Genomic DNA, 21,012 nt, shown 5'->3' with positions numbered 1-21,012 from the left:
TTTGTATGCTAATAACTTTTGAACCGTAAGCCAGAAAATGGAATTTTCGCAAGGTTTAGTTTTTCCGCTATTTTCGATTGTTCGAAAAACATACTTTTTCGAACTCGTCCTAGACGGTTTGTCCGATTTTCACGAAAATTGGCTCAGATCATCTTCAGACCATGTTGGCTAAAAGTTATGGAATTCAAGTTGATTCCTCCAACCGTTCTCGAATGACACGTGAAAAAATATGATGAAAAGCACGCAAAAATACACGTGAGGCTATATCTCAGCAACGGTTTGGCATATTGAGACCAAACTTGGTGTGTGTTATAATAAGCATGACCTGAGACTACCTGCAGTGTTTCAACACAGCGCCACCTAGTGGTCAGGAGATATGAAAAATGCATATTTTGGCTTATAACTTCTGATTGGTTTGGCAAAAAATCACACAACTGGTCTCTTTAGATTCAGTGAGTCATGGCGAGTCGAATGATATCCAATTTTCCTGTGTCGGCCATTTTAAGCGTCGGCCATTTTGAATTATGTTTTAAAATGCTGTATTTTTTGAACGCAGCATCGTATCGTTTCGCAAATAATTACAAAAATATTCGGCTCCATGCCCTGAAGGTACTCAAAAAGTTTGGTGGCAGCGCCACCTTCTGGCCAATAGTTATAATGAAATATCACATAAATGCTAATAACTTTTGAATAAATTAGACTATTAAAATTAAAATGATCTCGCTATATTCTGTGGGTCATGCGGAGAGCATTGATACCAATTATGTGAAAATTGGCCTTACTTCCTGTCCGCCATTTTGCTTAATGTTGAAAACCTACTTTTTCAAACTCCTCCTAGACCGTTAGTCCAATTTTCACCAAATTTGACGTGAATCATCTTCAGACCATGCTGGCAAAAAGTTATGGATTTCGTGTCGATATACGAAACGGTTCTCATTTAGCGCATCAACGAATTTGCTGGAAGGGTGCCAAAATGCATTTGAGGCTGTATCTCTGCAAAACTTTGACATATTTGCACCAAATTTTGTATGTGTCATCGCCACCTCACACTGACCATGCCACATAAATTTGGTAACAGCGCCACCTATTGGTCAAGAGTAATAAACCATTCATTAACCATGAGTAATTACACTTTTTAAAATGCTAATAACTTTTTATTGCATTAGCCTATTTGAATGAAACTGGGCTCAAAATATTCCCTGGCTTATGCCGATAACATAGATACCAAATATACCATAGTAAGCTGAACTTCCGGTCCGCCATTTTGATTTATGTTGAAAACATACTTTTTCGAACTCCTCATCAACCTTATGTCCGATTTTCACCAAATTCGAATCAAATGATCTTCTGACTATGCTGACTCAAAGTTTTTTGTCGATAGACAAGACCGTTTTCGCATACCACATCGACGAATTTGAGGCACAATGAGAAAATGACACTTGAGGCTTTATCCATGGAATGCTTTCGCATATTGACACCAAACTTTGTGTGTGTCATTGAAAAGTCACACAGAGTACACCAAATTGATTTTATAACAGTGCCACCTATTGGTCAAATTTGATAAGCCAAGTAATCATGCTACTAGAGGTGGTATTAAGATTGTTTTGCCATTTCAATTACAATAATCCTATAATTGCTGTTATTGCTTATAAATGTATTTGGTGTGATGCTTCATGCCATGCTTATCTCCTACATTTGCCGTTGGAGTGCTTGGCCCCGTAATTGCTGCTTGCAGCTATATTTATTATTATTATTATTATTATTATTATTATTATTATTATGTAAATCCAATCTAGAATTTATATTTATGTTATATTTATTTAGACAATTTTATTGGGAAAAAGAATATACAGATATATTTTGTATTGTATATATATATATATATATATATATATATATATATATATATATATATATATATATATATATATATATATATATATATATATATTGTAACAACCAAGTTCCACTCTCACGAGAATTCATTTGCAATTTTGCAACCCAATTATTATGCAAGATCAAATGAATTGGCTACAATGCTGTCAATCATAAACCTCAGTGTTATATGAGGTAAATTATACTCTCAGAATTATAATTGCATGCTCAGAGAACAAGATTTAAAACTAGAAATGTTTGATTTAAAAAAATAGACATCGAACAAGACATTGCACCTTGTTTTTGTTCACCTGTGCATGTGTATACTTCAGGGCAGTTTTTATTGAGAATCTTCTTTAGAATGAGCAGCCAGATATCAGAGCTGACAGAGCTACCACAGCCAGAATGCACTAATACTGTAATGTGTTCTCATTTAACCCCAATATAAGGCCTGGGTCAGAGAACAACCCAAGTGTGAGGGAGAAAGTGAGATAGTGCCTGGAAAACGGGGAGAGAATCAACAATAATGCAGCAATACTAATGAGTGCTCCAACTAGAGCATCCAGCTTACGTCTTCATTCAGAAATGTCTAAAAGGGGAGTTTTCTTAGACTTGATGTCTTTCTGTAGACTACTGGACTACTCGATGGAGAAGGATTGAGCAAGATTGTTCTCAATTTTCACCAGTCTGTAGTTCTCAAAAAACACCAAGGCCACCAGCTTTCAGAACACACTATCAGTAAAACGACCTTAGAGGTGCCCTGTGTACTTTAAGCTATAGCATTTGTGAACTATTAAATCTGCCCAGGCTCTTTCTTTCTTTCGCTTTCTTGCAGTTTCTCTTTCTTTACAGCACTACACCATGTTGACTGCCTTATTGGACCCCTACATCAACAACAACAAAAAAAAACACCCCCTCATTCCCTAAGACACTGGCACGGGCACTTGTGTGTTTGTGTTAGTAGCTCTTGGGGGTTCACCACAGGACTCCTATTATATTGCAATTGAGGACTTTGTTCTTGAAAATGACCCCCACTTTTCATGTTCTTGAAGAATACAGAGTAACTGACAAATGGTCCAATTCAGAGACGTCAAATGAACCTATTCTTCATGGGGCAACATTAACATTCTATGTAACAATAATAGTTAATACTTATATTATCCCTATTGAAAAGAAATAGAAGCATGTTCAATTTTAGCCCACCCCCAAAAAAAAAATCACTGAAAAATGCAGAAGAAATAAATTCATACATGTTTTTTTTTTTTTTTTTTGTTCTTTTTTGTGCAAAACAAAGCCACTGCAGACGAAATAAAGCAATAAAGGTTTTTTATGACATGAGTTTAAGTAAATAACGAGACATCTTCATATTTGGGTGAACTATCCCATTAACAATGCAGAAAAAAAAGTCCTAAATGACAGGGTGATTAAAAGAGAGTCCCTCTCCGCTCATGCACTCACGAAAACAAAAACAAGGTGATGACCCCACCTATCCAAAGGTCAAGGTGTGCTCAGGCCAAAGGTTGTGTTGTAACTAAAGGACCATAAAACAAAGTGCATCTTTGTACATAATTATCACAGCATGCCACGTGCACACTCAAATCCAGTGCAAGTACAGGCTCAGAAATATGCTACCGCAGCTACACAACACACAAGCAAGCATGCACACAAAGTAAGACAGGTGTTCTGTGTTGGTGTTTGCGCGCACCAGCTTTTCCGGACACACACCTGACCAATAGTCAGCTTCATTAGACACATATATCAAATATCCACTGCCTGTTATCCATGGTCACCGTCAACAGTGTGTTACTCATTAACATGTTTTAAATAATAAAATGCCATTGTATTTATTATTTAAAAATAATAATTTAAGTAGTGTTTGCATTGACATGTTGCGTGTAATTTTAGCACATAATATTAAATCAGCCCTAGAAGTTTTCATCCTTCCTCTATTTTATTTCATTTATTTATTTATTTGCAACATATTGCAATGCAAGTTATAATGGAGGCCCTGAGCAGTATCTGTCAGAACATGTTCAGAAATACAAATCTGTTTTAAATGTACCATTCATACTACCTTGCACTGCAATGGTGGGCCATTTAACCCACCTATGTCCACAAGCATAAGTAAATGTTTTACCAACTTTGAAGACCTTCAGCATGGCAAGCGACTTTAACATTTACTTCTGAAAAATAACTATCACCATTTTGGTTGCACTTTATTTTACAGTACGTGTACTTCCATGTACTTATAGTGCACAGTGTATTTATCTAAGAAAGTTCAGGTAACACAAGGCAACTACATGGGGTAGGGTTAGGTTTAGGGGTAGATTCAGGGTTAGTACCTAGTTATTACATAGTTATTGTAATTACTATAATAAGTGCATAGTATGTACATGAGGAACAGGACTGTAAAATAAAGTGCTACCACGATTTCTAATGAATAAGTACTGATTAGCATCTTCGGTTTCACTAGTAACTATTCATTAAATACAAGATCTTATTTAAATAATAACTAGGAAACTATCTATTTAATTGGTAATGAATCATTTTGATTTTTACATTACTATTCCTAATACCAATAATTATTTTGATACTAGTCACTATTCCAGCAGTGGCTACACTGTAAAAAAATCTTTTGTTGACTTAACTCATTATTTTTTGTTATCTTTTTGCATGGGTTTTTTGAGTTTAAACTAACTTATTTGGAAAAGTGTACCTGACAAATTTGGAAAGGTTTACCTGACAAGTTATAAAGTACAATGAACTGATTTAATTTAGTTAATTAAACTTCGAACTTAAGTTCAGCCAACTAAAGTTAAGTTATCTAAACTACATCCAATAAGTTCAGCCAACTAAAGTTAAGTTATCTAAACTACATCCAATAAGTTCTGCCAACTAAAGTTAAGTTATCTAAACTACATCCAATAAGTTCAGCCAACTAAAGTTAAGTTATCTAAACTACATCTAATAAGTTCAGCCAACTAAAGTTAAGTTATCTAAACTACATCCAATAAGTTCAGCCAACTAAAGTTAAGTTATCTAAACTACATCTAATAAGTTCAGCCAACTAAAGTTAAGTTATCTAAACTACATCCAATAAGTTCAGCCAACTAAAGTTAAGTTATCTAAACTACATCTAATAAGTTCAGCCAACTAAAGTTAAGTTATCTGAACTACATCCAATAAGTTCAGCCAACTAAAGTTAAGTTATCTAAACTACATCCAATAAGTTCAGCCAACTAAAGTGGTGTTTTGAAACTTTAAAACCTGCAGCAGAACCAAATAATGAATTACTACTTGAACATTAATTTGTAAGCTACATTTGATTTAAACAAAAATGTATGGCAAATTAACAATCACTAATACAATTTTCAGTACAAAGTTTATTGCAATTAACTCCTAAAAACACCAGAAAAAAACTAATTGAAAGGTGTTTTACACCTGTCTCAATGCAAGTCTTGTGGATTAATCTGTTACATAACATTAAACAAGATCACCCCACAGCATTCAATATAGAAATATCCTTTGTTCCAAAAGAAAATGTTAAAACATTGTTAAACACATTATAGACTTATGAATTGGCTTAAATGCCATTTTAATATAAACTAGGTTATCAATTTTTTATGCTCTCAAGCTTCAACAAATTCATCAATTAAACTAAACACTTTAAAATGCCACTCCCACAACATACAATATAGAAACATCCTGTTCACAACATTCCTTTCAAAAAGAAACTCTGAAAAGCATTAACACATTAAAAGACGTATGAATTGGTTTCATACCTCCTTAATCTCAACTTAGCTGATGCTTTAACAAATTCATCAATTAAATTGAACATTACTCTTAAAAAAAAAAAAAAAAAAAAAAAAAAAGAGGAAAAAAAAAAGGACATAGCAAAGGTTGCAGGCACTTCACCGCATTAGTTGGTTTTTCAGTCCATGAACTTTAGCGGAGCAGCTTTCCCCATCAATGTTCATAAAGATCCGCTGGATCACCTCAAAGGTGTATCGCAGCTCTTTGGGATAGCTGATGTTTAAAGCGTAAAGCAGTCCAAACAATGTGACAAAGGCATTTGGAATGTCTTGGAGATCCACAATGACAATCTCCCCCTCCAGTATCACAGCCATATTCACGACGTCGTCTGGGAAGGCACAATCTTGTCTGGTGTCCTCGCTCACTGACAAGATGCCCACCTTAACACTCTGAACAACATCGACCTCATTGTCAGTCGGCTGAAAAAAAAGAGAGAGAGAGATTAAAGATTTAGCGGTAGACTAGAACTTTCATTACCACATTAAACATACATTTTAAATGCCGTAAATGCCGGTTTACATTTTAGTAGTGTATTTTTTTTTCTGTCTATGCCAATAAAATGTTTGTCTATGCAAATCAAATTTTTCTAGAATGATTTTCCAAATAGAGCTATTCAAGTAATCTGATGAATATTCTTCTACTTTTTATAAAATAAAAATCACAGAAAAATGTCAAAAGGAGGTGTGCACTATGCACAATCAGCTGTGTTTTTAAATTCAGAATAAGGGTATGTTTACATGACAATGATGTATTAAAAACAGACAACAACATTGTCAAAATGATCCCTGTTCACACGGATCTGCGAAAACGTCAGTAGTTGGCGATGTCACTTCATCAAAAAACACATACGCGCAATATGTTACCGTTTTCAGATTCATGTTTTTGTTGTTTACATAAAGACGGTAACAGTATCATTTTCGAAACCTTGTGCTTTGAAACTTCATGTTCAGTGCTCACTTCAGTTTTCATGTAAACAGCCCCTAAGTTTTAGAATAGAAGTTATTGATAAAGGATTATTTGTTTGTGAAAATGTTAGTATGCAGATTTCATATGCAAATTCATTTGTACACATACTTGTTGAATAAGATCCAGTTTGCTTGGTACTTTTTTTGTCTTCATTTACAGCGAAATGATTTGATTCAATAGTAATTTTTGCAAATTCAGAAAAATTCAACAATACACAATTAAAACTGATGATTCACAATTAATGATTCGATTCTGCATTTTGCGTTTTTAATATTGTGAAATGAGTTTGGATGTACTGATCAGTCACATGAAAAATAGTAAAACCAACATGAAAAATAATCGTGATATTCCTGAAAATAATCGTGCTCTGATATTTTTGCTATATCACGCGACCACCTCTACTTGAAAGATAAAATATGATATAGCAATACAATACATTTTAAAAGGCATAATTAAGCATAACATAACTGAAGGAAAGCCAAATAATGATTCATATTCTTATGGTTTCAATGAAAATACAGGTATCTATAATCTGTATCACCAAAATATAAAAAGTACCAAATAAAAGCATCACTATCATACTAAAGTGATATTGGTGCATCCTTATTCCAGTTTTAATGGGAAAAAATACTAAAATGTTTACCTCACAAACTTTGAAGACGTTTTCTGGTTTCTCCCTCATGTAGTATGGAAGGCCCAAAATAACTGCTCCCCTCTTCTTCTGGTTACAACTCTGCCAAAAAAATGTGTTCACTTGACGGAAGTGTTTTGTTTGTATATACAGTACAAGTCAAAAGTTTGGAAACATTACTATTTTTAATGTTTTTGAAAGAAGTCTCTTCTGCTCATCAAGCCTGCATTTATTTGATCAAAAATACAGAAAAAACAGTAATATTGTGAAATATTATTACAACTTAAAATAATAGTTTTCTATTTGAATATACTTTAAAAAATAATTTATTCCTGTGATGCAAAGCTGAATTTTCAGCATCATTACTCCAGTCTTCAGTGTCACATGTGACATCCAGTCTATCACATGATCCTTTAGAAATCATTCTAATATGATGATTTATTATGAGTGTTGGAAACAGTTCTGCTGTCTAATATATTTGATGAATAAAAGGTTAAAAAGAACTGCATTTATTCAAAAAAAAAAAGAAAAGAAAATATATATATTTTCTAATAATATAAATCTTCTTTACTATCACTTTTTATCAATTTAACACATCCTTGCTGAATAAAAGTATTGATTTTATTAAAAAATAAAATAAAAAAAATTACTGACCCCAAATTACTGACCAGTAGTGTATATTGTTGTTACAAAATATTTATATTTTAAAAACATAGCTTCTTTTTTTTTTTTTTTTTTTACTTTTTATTCATCAAAGTATCCTAAAAAAGTATCACGTTATGAAAAAATATTAAGCAGCAGAACTGTTTCCAACTTTGATAATGAATCATCATATTAGAATGATTTCTAAAGGATCATGTGATAATGATCCTAAAAATTCAGCTTTGCATCACAGAAATAAATGATAATTTAAAGTATAATAAATTGAAAATCAATTATTTTAAATTGTAATAATATATCACAATATTACATTTTTTTTCTGTATTTTTGATCAAATAAATGCAGGCTTGATGAGCAGAAGAAACTTCTTTCAAAAACATTAAAAATAGCAATGTTTCCAAACTTTTGACCTGTACTGTGTGTGTGTATATATATATATATATATAAAGATATATATATATATATAAATAAAAAAAATGGCTGCACACTGGTGCATTCAACAAATAGATGTTTTATATGAATTTGTTTTGTTCAAACATTGCGGTTTGTTTTCCTTTATTAACCATTTATTTTACATTACAGATTATAAGTCAATGATCATTTTTTTTCTTTTTAATAGAACAAAAAGAATTAAAGTCTACTGTTAAAAGTACTGGATCGATAATTACTAATAGTAATACCATTAAAACTTAAAGGATACCCATCCGTAATCATCTTCGGAAAGATCATTCTTCATCATATTGCATGAGAACTGTGACTTGCTGTGAACAACTAAGTTATTTAAATAAGCAATTAATAGTGCCACAGAAGTAACTTGAAGCTTGCAACATTATTTAGTGTTTACACAGTTAGACAAAGTGGGGTTTATTGAGCAGCTCAAATTCCATTTTAGTTGTATAATCAAAAATATGATAATGATATATGATAATCCAAAATATTATAATTTAATTGATTTATTTAAATTTGACAGAAAATGCATTCCATAAAAACTGTTAATGTATGTAAAGCTATATAATATATATATACTGTTAAAAACTTATACTGTTCAAAAGTTATATAGAGTCATATATTTCTGTCATAAGTTACAACAAACTTGTTTGGATGGGTTTTCGTGAATACCTTGAAGTTTCTGTGTGAATATGATATGACGATAATTTTCTCAAAAGAAAAGGTAAAATGCTCATGTAGTGACTCTGACAGCAGCTCTGGAGATGAAGTTCATGTGTTAATTGTCCTCATATAAAGGGATTTTGCACCGGGTAGTTCTAGAAGCCACCAGGGTGGTCTCCTAGTCTCTGATAAGCACAGCACTTTAAGCTGGTGTACCACTAGTGTAACTTTGTATTTGTTTTGTTTAAGGTGTTTAGCCGATCCTTTATGATTAATTAACCATGATGTTTTAAACCGCGGTTAATTGTAAAACTGGTTAATCACTGCATCCCTATGCTGGGTTAGACCCTACTCTGAAGTAGGAGCTAAATTAGTTCCCCCAAAAGGAGTTCCTAGAATTAAAATCGTTCCTAGATCCCGCGGTGCAAAACCGCCAAAATCCGGGAACTTCCGCCAATAGTTCTAGGAACTATGAAAAGGTTCCTCCGGTGCGAAAGCCCCTAATGTGAGACGGCATAGGCTGAAAAAACACTGCAAGTGTCACACGTACTTCAGTATGTGTAGTAAACAAAACTGCATGTCTGCGCCATTCATTCACACAGAACATGCAGGATTCATATTTAAAGAGTCTTTTTGCGGTTTTGATTTAAGTGACTGACCTACTTTTGATTTATTTATCCAAATATTGACGAATTCTGTGACATTCCATGCAATACAGTAAAAAAAAAAAAAAAAATTTTAATAGATGATTCCATCTGTGTTTTGCGCATCACAGAAATCATAGGGTCCTACTAACAAAATGAGACCTCAAATCGTTTTTACCAGTGGGATTTTGTGCAACACTAGCAAATAATAGAATTTTCCTGATGCAAATTTCTTTGAAAGCTAATAACAAATTAGTTTTGCTGTATAAATTAAATTTGACTTGCCTGTTCATCCAGACACTTCAACACATTCAGAAGTTCTGGAACTTCATTGCTTCGCTTGGTGTATAATTGCAGGAGCCTGGGTAGATGCTTGTCAAGCCCTTCGAAGAATGTTCTTTTTAAATCAATGGAGACAAGCCTACAGAATTCAAGAGCAACCTGTTGAAACAAAAAAAAGAAAAAGACTTTAAAAAAATCCCACGCACATAAACTAAACATTAAAGGGGACCTATTATGCAAAATTCACTTTAATAAGGCATTTAAACACAGATGTGTGTCCACAGTGTGTAAACAACCAGCCTATAATGGTAAAATCCACCCACCCCCTTTTTTTTTTTAGAATCCCCATAAATCAGTCTCTCAAAACAAGTGATTCCAGATTTCTCTCTATGTTGACGTCATCGTAGGGAAAAGCCCCGCCCACTGGTGACAATCTCTACCCTATTAGCAGTCTGCCATTGTTATATTGTCACTGGAGCAGTGCAGGGATAGACAGACATCGGTATTGGAGTACATCTGTCCTGCACAGTTTAGCTCCAACCCTAGTCAAACACACCTGAATATCTTAAGAATAACTACAGCTATGCAAAGGAAAGTGAGTTGGATCATGAGCTAAACTCTGCATGACAGCAGCACTCAAGATCGACCATCTGTGAACTTGTGGTATGTCTCAGCTATAGTATGTAAACATTATAACTGATTTGTTGATGCCTGTAATAATGAACATAAGAGTCTCCATTAGGGATGTGCGCAACAACTAATTTTGTAACCTTTTAAACTGAAATTTTGCAACCAACTAGTCTGACCTCCGGAGACAGTGTATATGTGATCCATTTGCAAGAACACTTAATCTATGAACAATCAAATCCTATACTGAATGCAGCTAAAAATAGGTCAGATATCATGCATGCGATGTGCTTGCCTTGATTTATCATTGTTGTATATTGAACGTTCACTTAAGCAATGTTAGCCATTTTAGACACATATATTAAGATCAACTGAATCAGCAGCAAAGGACTAATGAGTTCAAACCATATATATATATATATATATATATATATATATATATATATATATATATATATATATATATATAGGGACTCTGACACAAGTCAGCACGTTAAGGTATTGTTGTTCGCTACCACGGCAACCAGTCCTGGTTTGAACATGCAAAAACCGAATGTAAAATTAAATGATTTTATTTGCCGCTCCAGATATATTTTCAAAATACTGCATTAATTTCAAGATGTAACATTAACATGACGGTAATTTAAATGTCTTTGTAAAAACAAAGCAAAATGTGAAAAAAGTGCAAAAAAAATTAATTTGTAAACGACTAATATTTTCTAAGTCGACTAACAGCAGCAGTATTGTTTAATTGACTAGTCTCATACATCCCTAGTCTCCATTAACTCTCCACATCTGAGCCACTAAGGTTGCAGTGGTGTAATTTTATTGAAGGGAATGTGTCCAAGAAAATCGGTAAAATTAAAAAAAAATATATGCCATACATCTGGATATGTTGCATCACGAACCGTTTGTAATGATCAATTTTGAGAGTTATATTTGCTGTGTGAGCTTCTCCTGTATTGTTTATGTCAGTGTATTGAATAGCGAGTTCTAGCAGACAGCCCTCTACTGGCAAGAGGCGGGGAGCAGGAACTCATTTGCATTTAAAGAGATGCACACAAAAAACATCACTTTTTTTTCTCCCACCCAAAAAGAGGTGTTTTTTGGAGCTAAAACTTCACAGACACATTCTGGTGACACCCGAGACTTACCGTATTTTCCGGACTATAAGTCGCACTTTTTTTCATAGTTTGGCTGGTCCTGCGACTTATAGTCAAGTGCGACTTATTTATCAAAATTAATTTGACATGAACCAAGAGAAATTAACCAAGAGAAAACATTACCGTCTACAGCCGCGAGAGGGCACTCTATGCTGCTCAGTGCTCCTGTAGCATACCCCTGAAAATATTAACTGAAAACTGTTAACTGAAATATTAACTTAAAGACAACTGAAAAAGACTGAATGCAAACAAAATGCCCCCAAAAAGAAAATCGTATTCTGCAGGTAGTAAATATGCAGCCGATCTGATAGGTGACAGGAGCACTGAGCAGCACAGAGCGCCCTCTCGCGGCTGTAAACGGTAATGTTTTCTCTTGGTTCTTGGTTCTAAATAAATGCGACTTATAGTCCAGTGCGACTTGTATATGTTTTTTTCCTCATCATGACGTATTTTTGGACTGATGCGACTTATACTCAGGTGCGACTTATAGTCCGAAAAATACGGTATATTACATCTTTCTACACTTACTTGTCTTTGAGTGAAAAGTGCAGGCCATCTCCTCCTTATTTCTGATACTGTGGGCTCATCTTCTACAATCTCCTTTCTTCTGGCACAGAAAGTTTTCTCCATAGCTGCATCAATTACATGCCAGTCTGGATTTTTTTTTGTCATCTCACACTGTATATCTTTCCTTTCAGTCTCCAAAGCAGTATAACTTGATCCAGCAGGTAAGTCCGGTAGAAAATTGGTCTCCGATCTTCGGGGTTTCTTGACTTTGTATTTTTTTCTATCTGAAGCATGGCATTTTTCACTAGTAACAGTAAGCTCTGGACATCCAGCATCACGAAGTTTACTTCGGAAGTTTCCCATTTTGAATTTAAGGCTTATTTTCCATCCATACCACCCTGTGGCCGATCCCGGTTCTTTAAGGCATGGATGTGTCTCTGTGAGAGCCCTTGAAACAGACTCGAACTCCTCATTGGATGGATACGCCTTGTAAGAATAGATTGCAGTGGCAAGTTTGTCAAGAATCTCAGATTTAACATCCTTGGATAGGCTGAGCAGTGAGCCATCTTTAGCATATTGCTCATTTCCACGTTTCAAACGTAATTCTACATCATATGAAAAGCTTGGAATGGGAAAAGAAACAGGCCATTGCTGTGAGCGACTACTTGCAGTTATTGATCCAGGATTTCCATTCTTGATACTCGAGTCAGACGATGATGACATAACCGCTGTGTCTAATGTCACATCTGACTGGCTAGAGTCAGAGGGTGGTGCTCTACAATTAACTTTAAGGGTTGCCTTTTCAGGAGGAAGTTCAGTGATAGTCGTTAGGTTGCACAACTCATGGTCAAATTCAGGATCCTCATACTGAAGTGTAAAATCACTTTGTATGTTCAGCTTGCTTTTCAGTGTTGACAGAAGAGATTCTATGGATTGTGGCCGATCAATGTAAACTTTCCTAATATCCTCAGGGGACAAAATCACACGAAGAATCATTTTGTTGCAGGTTTCTAAGAAGAAAAGGCAACAGTAAATGCATTTAGTTAAGGAGGAATGTCTTCGGTGAAATCATCAGCTTCTTATCAAGCACTGCATATGAGGACAAGGGATGATAATCATTCAATTCATCTGGATCAACAACTCTCAACTCACAAGTGGTATACTTAGTTAGTTCAAAGCATCTGAAATGCTCACTGTACCATGCTGAATACGGTTCAATGAGAAAGGCAGGTTTGTTCATAACAATCAATATTTTGACAAGTCTGCCAAAGTCTGGAAGCCCACTGGTGTATCCCACAGAAAGAAACATTCCCTCAGAGTACCTGGTGCCATATATGCATGCACTGGATGCAACAGATATCGATGTAACATTGGAATATTTGGATTTAACTGCCAGCTTAAATGAAAGATCCAGGCACTCAGTGGACAGAACTGAAACATGATCAACCACTAAATCTGGCTTGAAAAGAGTTGGCATGTCAAGGTGGTAAGCAAGTGTCAGCTGATGTCGCTGGGCTAATGTAAGCATTACATTTTTAAAGTTTCCAGAGTCATGCACAGCTTTTTTTAAAAAGCTGTGTTTTGCTTCAAATCGTATGGTCCAGAAATCAATCACTGGTCCAAAACATTTGATTAGTTCTGGATAGTGCTCGATAAAATGGTGCTTTGGACGGAGTCTGAAGTCTGGAAATTCGTCTTGCAACAATTTCCGGTGATCTGATATTTTTGAATCAAGGTAGTCCAAACTCTCTGTGGAAAACTGAGATGAGGCTAAAATCTCAACAATGTCCTTCAGTTCAAGAATTAAACTCCAGGTTGCATCATTTTCTGGAACTTTTGAACCAATAATCAAAGGTAATAACCGCAGAAGGCTCCAGTTTTCATGTCCGTTGCCTCCTAAAGAACCTTTCAGTTGGAATGATTTTAAGATCTGCTGTGGTCGGTTTGTTTTGTCAGAAAATCTATATGGGAAGGACTGAATTGCGGCATTCAACTCGTCCAATGTGAAATATTTCTTCTGAATCAGTTTCTTCAAACAAAGACTTAGCTCCAGGGGTACAACACCTTCAAAGACGTCGTGGAGAAAGTCAGGGGGAAAGCCTTTCATGGTGGAGAAATGTGCAAGTCTGTTAAGAGGACAGTCCCTCTTAACACCATCTACTACTGCGTGTGAATCCTTGTTCTTCTGAATTTCACAAAGAGTCTGCTCATGCAACTCCTCCGTTCTCTTTGGGAACCTCCTCTCTCTAACTTCATGTGTCTGAATCTCATCACGTGCTACCAAACAAAATCTGCAGAACTTGTTTGTTGAAAAACTTTCTTGAAATCCAGCAAGCGAGTGTGCGCCTAAATTGTCTGCAGACACATAGAGTATTGTTCCTCTTATACTTGCACCCAGTGTCTGAACAAACACTCCATGTTGTTCAAGTACTTCAACGTCTGAAAGAAGCGGTTCAAGAATTTTGTCGTATCCATACTCTTTGACATCCTTGGTCTTACATAATGTTGCAAGGTAGATGGATGATAAAGTGGACCGGTCTCTTCCTGGAAGATTTGCAATTAACCAGTAAATGGCACAAAGTTTGTGCTTTTTCCTTGAAGTGCCCAAAGGGTTACACACTTCAAAATCGTCAATGTAAAGTCCAAGGGCTATGCGCAATTCATCTGAAAAAAGGATCTTGTTGTCCTTAAAATACAGCCCATCCCTAAATGTTTTAATTGTTTCAGGATGTTTCCATGTATCTGCTTGGTCTGACTGTAAAACCTTGTCAAGGACGTCACTTCGATTCAACAGCGCAGTTAAAACTTTTAAAATTGGTACATAAACAAATGTGTTTTTCCGAGAAGCATCAAGAGTGTATTCTACAGGTTCTATCACAGTGAAATTATCTTTGTAGTATGTTGTTCTTTTGTAAATAGAGCTAAGAGGACCCCTTTTGGACAAAAAGGCTAAAGGATTTGTTTCCAAGACCGTTTCGGTAATGGCAGCAATAACTGAGGAATCCAATGAACAGTTGTGTTTGTTTAAGACCTGTTTAACTGACATCTCAGCAAGCTCTCCAACATTACTACCAATGCTTCCAAGTTCTTCAACTATTTCTTGAATGGCTGTCTTTGAGACATGTAAAATGGCTTCCATGCGTAAAAACAGTGAAGCTAACTTATGTTGAATCAAGCCCTCAACAGGAAGATCTGGATTGGAATGCAATGGACTGGACTGGACTGGGTGCCAACACCCTTCGGCTGGTAGGCTGTCCGCAGGTTGATTATCTGTATGTTCAAACCTTTCCTCAACCTCTTCGATTTGACATGAAATTAACTCTGCTTTAAAATGTCCAGTATTTTGGGAATGGTGTCTTTTACTTCTGTGAGCCGCAAATGTAGAGAACACACAAGTTTGAAAACTGCAGTCTTCAAATGGGCACTGGACATTTTCATTGTTTTTCAAGTGAATGCCCAGGTGGGAGAAGTACTGCTTGAAATTGCAGCTCTCTGAGAAACTGCAGAGGTTACACTTCACCCGGGAATTCACGTGATCGACAGATTTTGCATGATGCGTATGCAAATGTCTTATCAGTGTTGCCTGAGTTCTAAAGGAGCAGACACAATCTTGGTAAATACATGGCAAAGGACAGGTCCTCCCATGATGTCCATGTTTTAATTTGTAATGCTGAATGATAATTTTTCTTTTTGTACTGTCAAAAATGCAGTACTTACAAGTCCACTTCATCTTCACATTAACACCAACATACCTACAATAAAAAAAGACAGTTTATTTAAAAAAAAATAACACCCAATAACACCCTTAGTCAAGTCTCTCAGGCTTAAAGTTGGCATGAAACAAAGTTGCGATCATATGACAGGCTGCTGGAAACCACACCATACAATAGACCTTTATCACAGTGAAATAGATTACCGGAAGTGCTTGCCAAAGCAGTGTATTGATTCTTCCTGTTATGTATATTTTTAATGTGCTGTTAACACATAGTTGACTAAACACCTCTTAAAATGAGCATCCGCAGAATGATTTCAAAATCTGGACAATTTCAGAGACAGGAGAAGAGATATTCTGATGATTATGGTGTACAGAAAAATATAAAAAGAGTAAAACAAAAAACAAAAACAATGCAAACATTCAGCCATTAGTTTTGATTGTGCTGCGATAGTACCGGAAGTAGCGATTCACTGCTTCACTTACTGGAAAAGGGAAGTGTGATAAAGCTATTGTACATAGTAGGGGCATAACAGTTCTCGGTTTAAAAAATATATATATATATATTTCGAACCATTACATTCTCCACCCACAGTTTGGCATGCACTTGCGTCCTGGTTCATCTCAAATCTGACAATTTATCGATAATATGGTTTGTTGAAAATAATGCATTAAATAGACAGAGTTCTGCTAATGAATGTTTCTGGATGTATGACATCAAATGTATGTCGGATACACATTCTAACTTTCCAATATATTACAACAGCAATGATCAAAAAAAAGTGGACAAAACAGTCACTCTTTGCAAACTTTGTTAAATGTGAGTGTCATATGCTCTAATATGACCAGTCATTTACTGAGTTATCACACAGGTGTTGACAGCACACAATCACAGGTGAGACTTGAACAGCACACATTGCTATCAGTGTTTAAACTAAACTCATTTGCGCATGTTTTTAAGCCTTGCCAATTTAAAAATTTAAATCAAGAATAAGTGAATATGAATTTATGTGTGCTGCATGAAGTGCCCATTCAGTCAGTGTGCAAACACTGACATTACATATTGCATAGATTAAATATAGATTAATCCTTATTTAAGCACAGATTAAACAGTCAAAATCTTTGAGTGATTTTGCTATGTCATTTGTTTGATTTTCATCACTGACAGACAGCAGTTTAGCTGCTGTCACTTTAAGTTTGGGGTTTTAGGGAGAAACGAAAGCACAACTCTGAAGGAATTGAAGGTGTGCTCGAAGTAATGCAACAGCGGCACAATGACCGTTCTACCTCGTTTATCTTGTTTTCATCGTTGGAAGCCAAAAATTAATCATACATCCCTATTATTATCTTTAATTACTGCCTTATTATTTTTTGCTTTCAAATGCAGGGAGACCCTGAAACTTCAGACAACAGGTTTATAAATGATTCACATGATGAAATTAGGAAGATTGTTGAAATGTGTTCTCAAATAACAAATGACACAAACAGGCATCACTGAAACATGCAGTGTGTCAATTAGCGCCTGCACTAAGCCCTCTGGCTGATCGCGCTAAAAAAGCTCTAACTTTAATAATGTTCGACCAAGGGAAAAAAAAGCTTTTGGGGAGGTGTTTGGCTGGAGGTCATGGTGCAAATGACCCTAGGTTGAATTTAGTCCGAACCATCCCTTTAAGTTACCCGCATCACAAATTGATAGTTAATTTTAAGAATTTCCAAAGATTTCTGTGAAAACTCACCTGTATCTGGTGCTCTGCAACTGAGATGAAGTGAAGTGACTGAGGTAAAAAAAATCTGGTTGGTGAACAAGCTTTTAGTCAACTTGACAGAACCTGTGAGTCAACATGAGAAAGTACAATGAGCTAATCTTCTATGTGCAGAAATACACTCAATAATCGTACATTCGTGACAACATCACGTGTAATTCTCCCTATTATTAAGATTTCTTAAAACAAGAACAAAAGCGCGACGAAATGGCTCAAGGCCACACAGAATCCAAACTCTGAATAGTAATAATGAAAAACCGTGACATTTCAAACCACAGACATATTAATTGTCATTTCTATCACCCATAGATTCAATTTGACAGTTACTTTTTTAATTCAAAGACTGTGATGAAAACTTACCTATATCTGGCGCTCTGCATCTGATGAAGTGACTGAGGTAAAAATCCGGTTTGGTCCAGTTGGTGAACGAGCAGCTTTTAATCAACTTGACTGAACCTGTGAGTCAACACGAAAAAGTACGTTACAATGAGCGAATCTTCTATTTGCAGAAATACACTCAATAATCGTACATTCGTGACAACATTGTGTGATATTCCCCATTTTATTCAGATTTCTTAAAACAAGAACAAAAGCGCGACGAAATGGCTCAAGGCCGCGCAGAATCCAAACTCCGAATAGTAATAATGAAAACCGTGACATTTCAAACCACAAACATATTAATTGTTATTTCTATCACCCATATCGATTCAATTTGACAGTCACTTAAAGACTGTGGTGAAAACTTACCTATATCTGGCGCTCTGCATCTGATGAAGTGACTGAGGTAAAAGTCCGGTTTGGTCCAGTTGGTGAACGAGCAGCTTTTAATCAGCTTGACTGAACCTGTGAGTCAACACGAAGTAGTACAATGAGCGAATCTTCTATACACATATAACGTTATAATCTTACATTCGTGACAACATTGTGTGTAATTCTCCCTATTATTTAGATTTCTTAAAACAAGAACGAAAGCGCGACGAAATGGCTCAAGGCCGCGCAAAATCCAAACTCTGAATAGTAATAATGAAAAACCGTGACATTTCAAACCACAGACATATTAATTGTCATTTCTATCACCCATCGATTCAATTTGACAGTTACTTTTTTAATTCAAAGACTGTGATGAAAACTTACCTATACATTATCTGGCGCTCTGCATCTGATGAAGTGACTGAGGTAAAAATCCGGTTTGGTCCAGTTGGTGAACGAGCAGCTTTTAATCAACTTGACTGAACCTGTGAGTCAACACGAAGAAGTACGTTACAATGAGCGAATCTTCTATTTGCAGAAATACACTCAATAATCGTACATTCGTGACAACATTGTGTGATATTCCCCATTTTATTCAGATTTCTTAAAACAAGAACAAAAGCGCGACGAAATGGCTCAAGGCCGCGCAGAATCCAAACTCCGAATAGTAATAATGAAAACCGTGACATTTCAAACCACAAACATATTAATTGTTATTTCTATAACCCATATCGATTCAATTTGACAGTCACTTAAAGATTGTGGTGAAAACTTACCTATATCTGGCGCTCTGCATCTGATGAAGTGACTGAGGTAAAAGTCCGGTTTGGTCCAGTTGGTGAACGAGCAGCTTTTAATCAACTTGACTGAACCTGTGAGTCAACACGAAGAAGTACAATGAACGAATCTTCTATACACATATAACGTTATAATCTTACATTCGTGACAACATTGTGTGTAATTCTCCCTATTATTTAGATTTCTTAAAACAAGAACGAAAGCGCGACGAAATGGCTCAAGGCCGCGCAAAATCCAAACTCTGAATAGTAATAATGAAAAACCGTGACATTTCAAACCACAGACATATTAATTGTTATTTCCATCACCCATCGATTCAATTTGACAGTTACTTTTTTAATTCAAAGACTGTGATGAAAACTTACCTATATCTGGCGCTCTGCATCTGATGAAGTGACTGAGGTAAAAATCCGGTTTGGTCCAGTTGGTGAATGAGCAGCTTTTAATCAACTTGACTGAACCTGTGAGTCAACACGAAGAAGTACGTTACAATGAGCGAATCTTCTATTTGCAAAACACTCTGACTCGAAATGGATAATATAATTCTGAAAATCTGCTTTTAATAATGGTCATTTGCACTTATGAATTTAATGTATGATTTCAGAAATGACGGATTTGTGGACAATATTTACACTGCGACTATAACAAACATTTAATTGCTTTACAAATCCTTAATAGGCCTATATTATTCGATAACACAATACTATAAAACGCTTATTACGAAATAAAAACTTGCAACAATCCACGTTCACAATATAAAATGTCACACTTACTCTGTATCACTCAATTTCTTCTGAAGACACGTGTTGTCCAACATGGAAAATCATCCAGTTTCCGCTGGCTTCTCTCGAAAATTCTCAGAGGAAAAAAAATGATTCAGCGAATCATCTTGAGCGGTTCATTGTTCATGAATCGCCCAATTCCGCCCATGATGAATTGGAATCTGACCATGAATAAAAACTGAAGCAGCTTGACAAATTTTTGGTGTAATTTAATTAATCTGTGCTCATAATTGTAAACAACTATTTTTAATGTACACACTAAAATAAAATACACTGTAATTAATTTATATATACCACAGTAGTGATAACTACAAGACAACCATTGACATTGGCTTGAGAAAACCTGAGCAGAAAGTTTGAAATAGATTTAATGTCGTTAAGTTTGAAGATTTATGTTTAAAGCGGTTTTAAAAGCTTGAAGTTCAGGGTTTAAGACAATGCAATCTACCAGACAGCAAGATAGATAGATAAATTAAGTTTAGTTTACACAGTAAATTGTTTAGTTTACTGCTATTAAAGCATTAGAATTGAAGTAAAACCTGCAGAAAATTTTGTGCAGTTGTTTCAACTTACATTTATAAATTAAAATAACAATTATACTTGTTAATTCAACAGAAAGTCTATTGCAGTTGTTTAAACATACATTTTTGAGTTAAAATAACCATTTTACTTGTTCATTCAACTTTCAGTCTAGTTGAGGACAAGAAAACTTAAAATTTCTTGTTGTCTGGACAATCTAGTTATCTCTACACAAAAAAACAAGTTGAAATAACTAAATTGCGAAAATATTTTTTACAGTGTAGTATCTAGTTATATTCTGTCACCATTCGAAATAAGTACATTTACCTCATTCATGACATTTAATGAATAGGTATTACTATGGAATAGTTACTAGAGAAACTGAAAAATATGTTGGTCACAAAAGGATT

The 21,012-nt window shown here is 35.2% G+C and overlaps 1 protein-coding gene across 1 annotated transcript; it reads right to left on the bottom strand.

Moving 5' to 3' along the window:
- Positions 1–5,067: 5,067 nt before the first annotated feature.
- LOC113079016 (sterile alpha motif domain-containing protein 3-like) lies at positions 5,068–18,592 on the bottom strand. Its single transcript, XM_026251194.1, has 7 exons — positions 18,501–18,592; positions 18,114–18,209; positions 17,727–17,819; positions 12,300–13,288; positions 9,985–10,140; positions 7,298–7,387; positions 5,068–6,107 (listed from the first exon to the last, which is right to left on the bottom strand). The coding sequence occupies exons 4-7, from the start codon at positions 13,272–13,274 to the stop codon at positions 5,787–5,789; spliced, it is 1,542 nt and encodes a 513-aa protein (XP_026106979.1). The 5' UTR covers positions 13,275–13,288; positions 17,727–17,819; positions 18,114–18,209; positions 18,501–18,592; the 3' UTR covers positions 5,068–5,786.
- Positions 18,593–21,012: the final 2,420 nt, after the last annotated feature.

Source organism: Carassius auratus, unplaced genomic scaffold, assembly GCF_003368295.1.
Source record: "Carassius auratus strain Wakin unplaced genomic scaffold, ASM336829v1 scaf_tig00026969, whole genome shotgun sequence".
NCBI lineage: Eukaryota > Metazoa > Chordata > Actinopteri > Cypriniformes > Cyprinidae > Carassius > Carassius auratus.
This window is presented reverse-complemented; position numbering and strand designations above follow the sequence as displayed.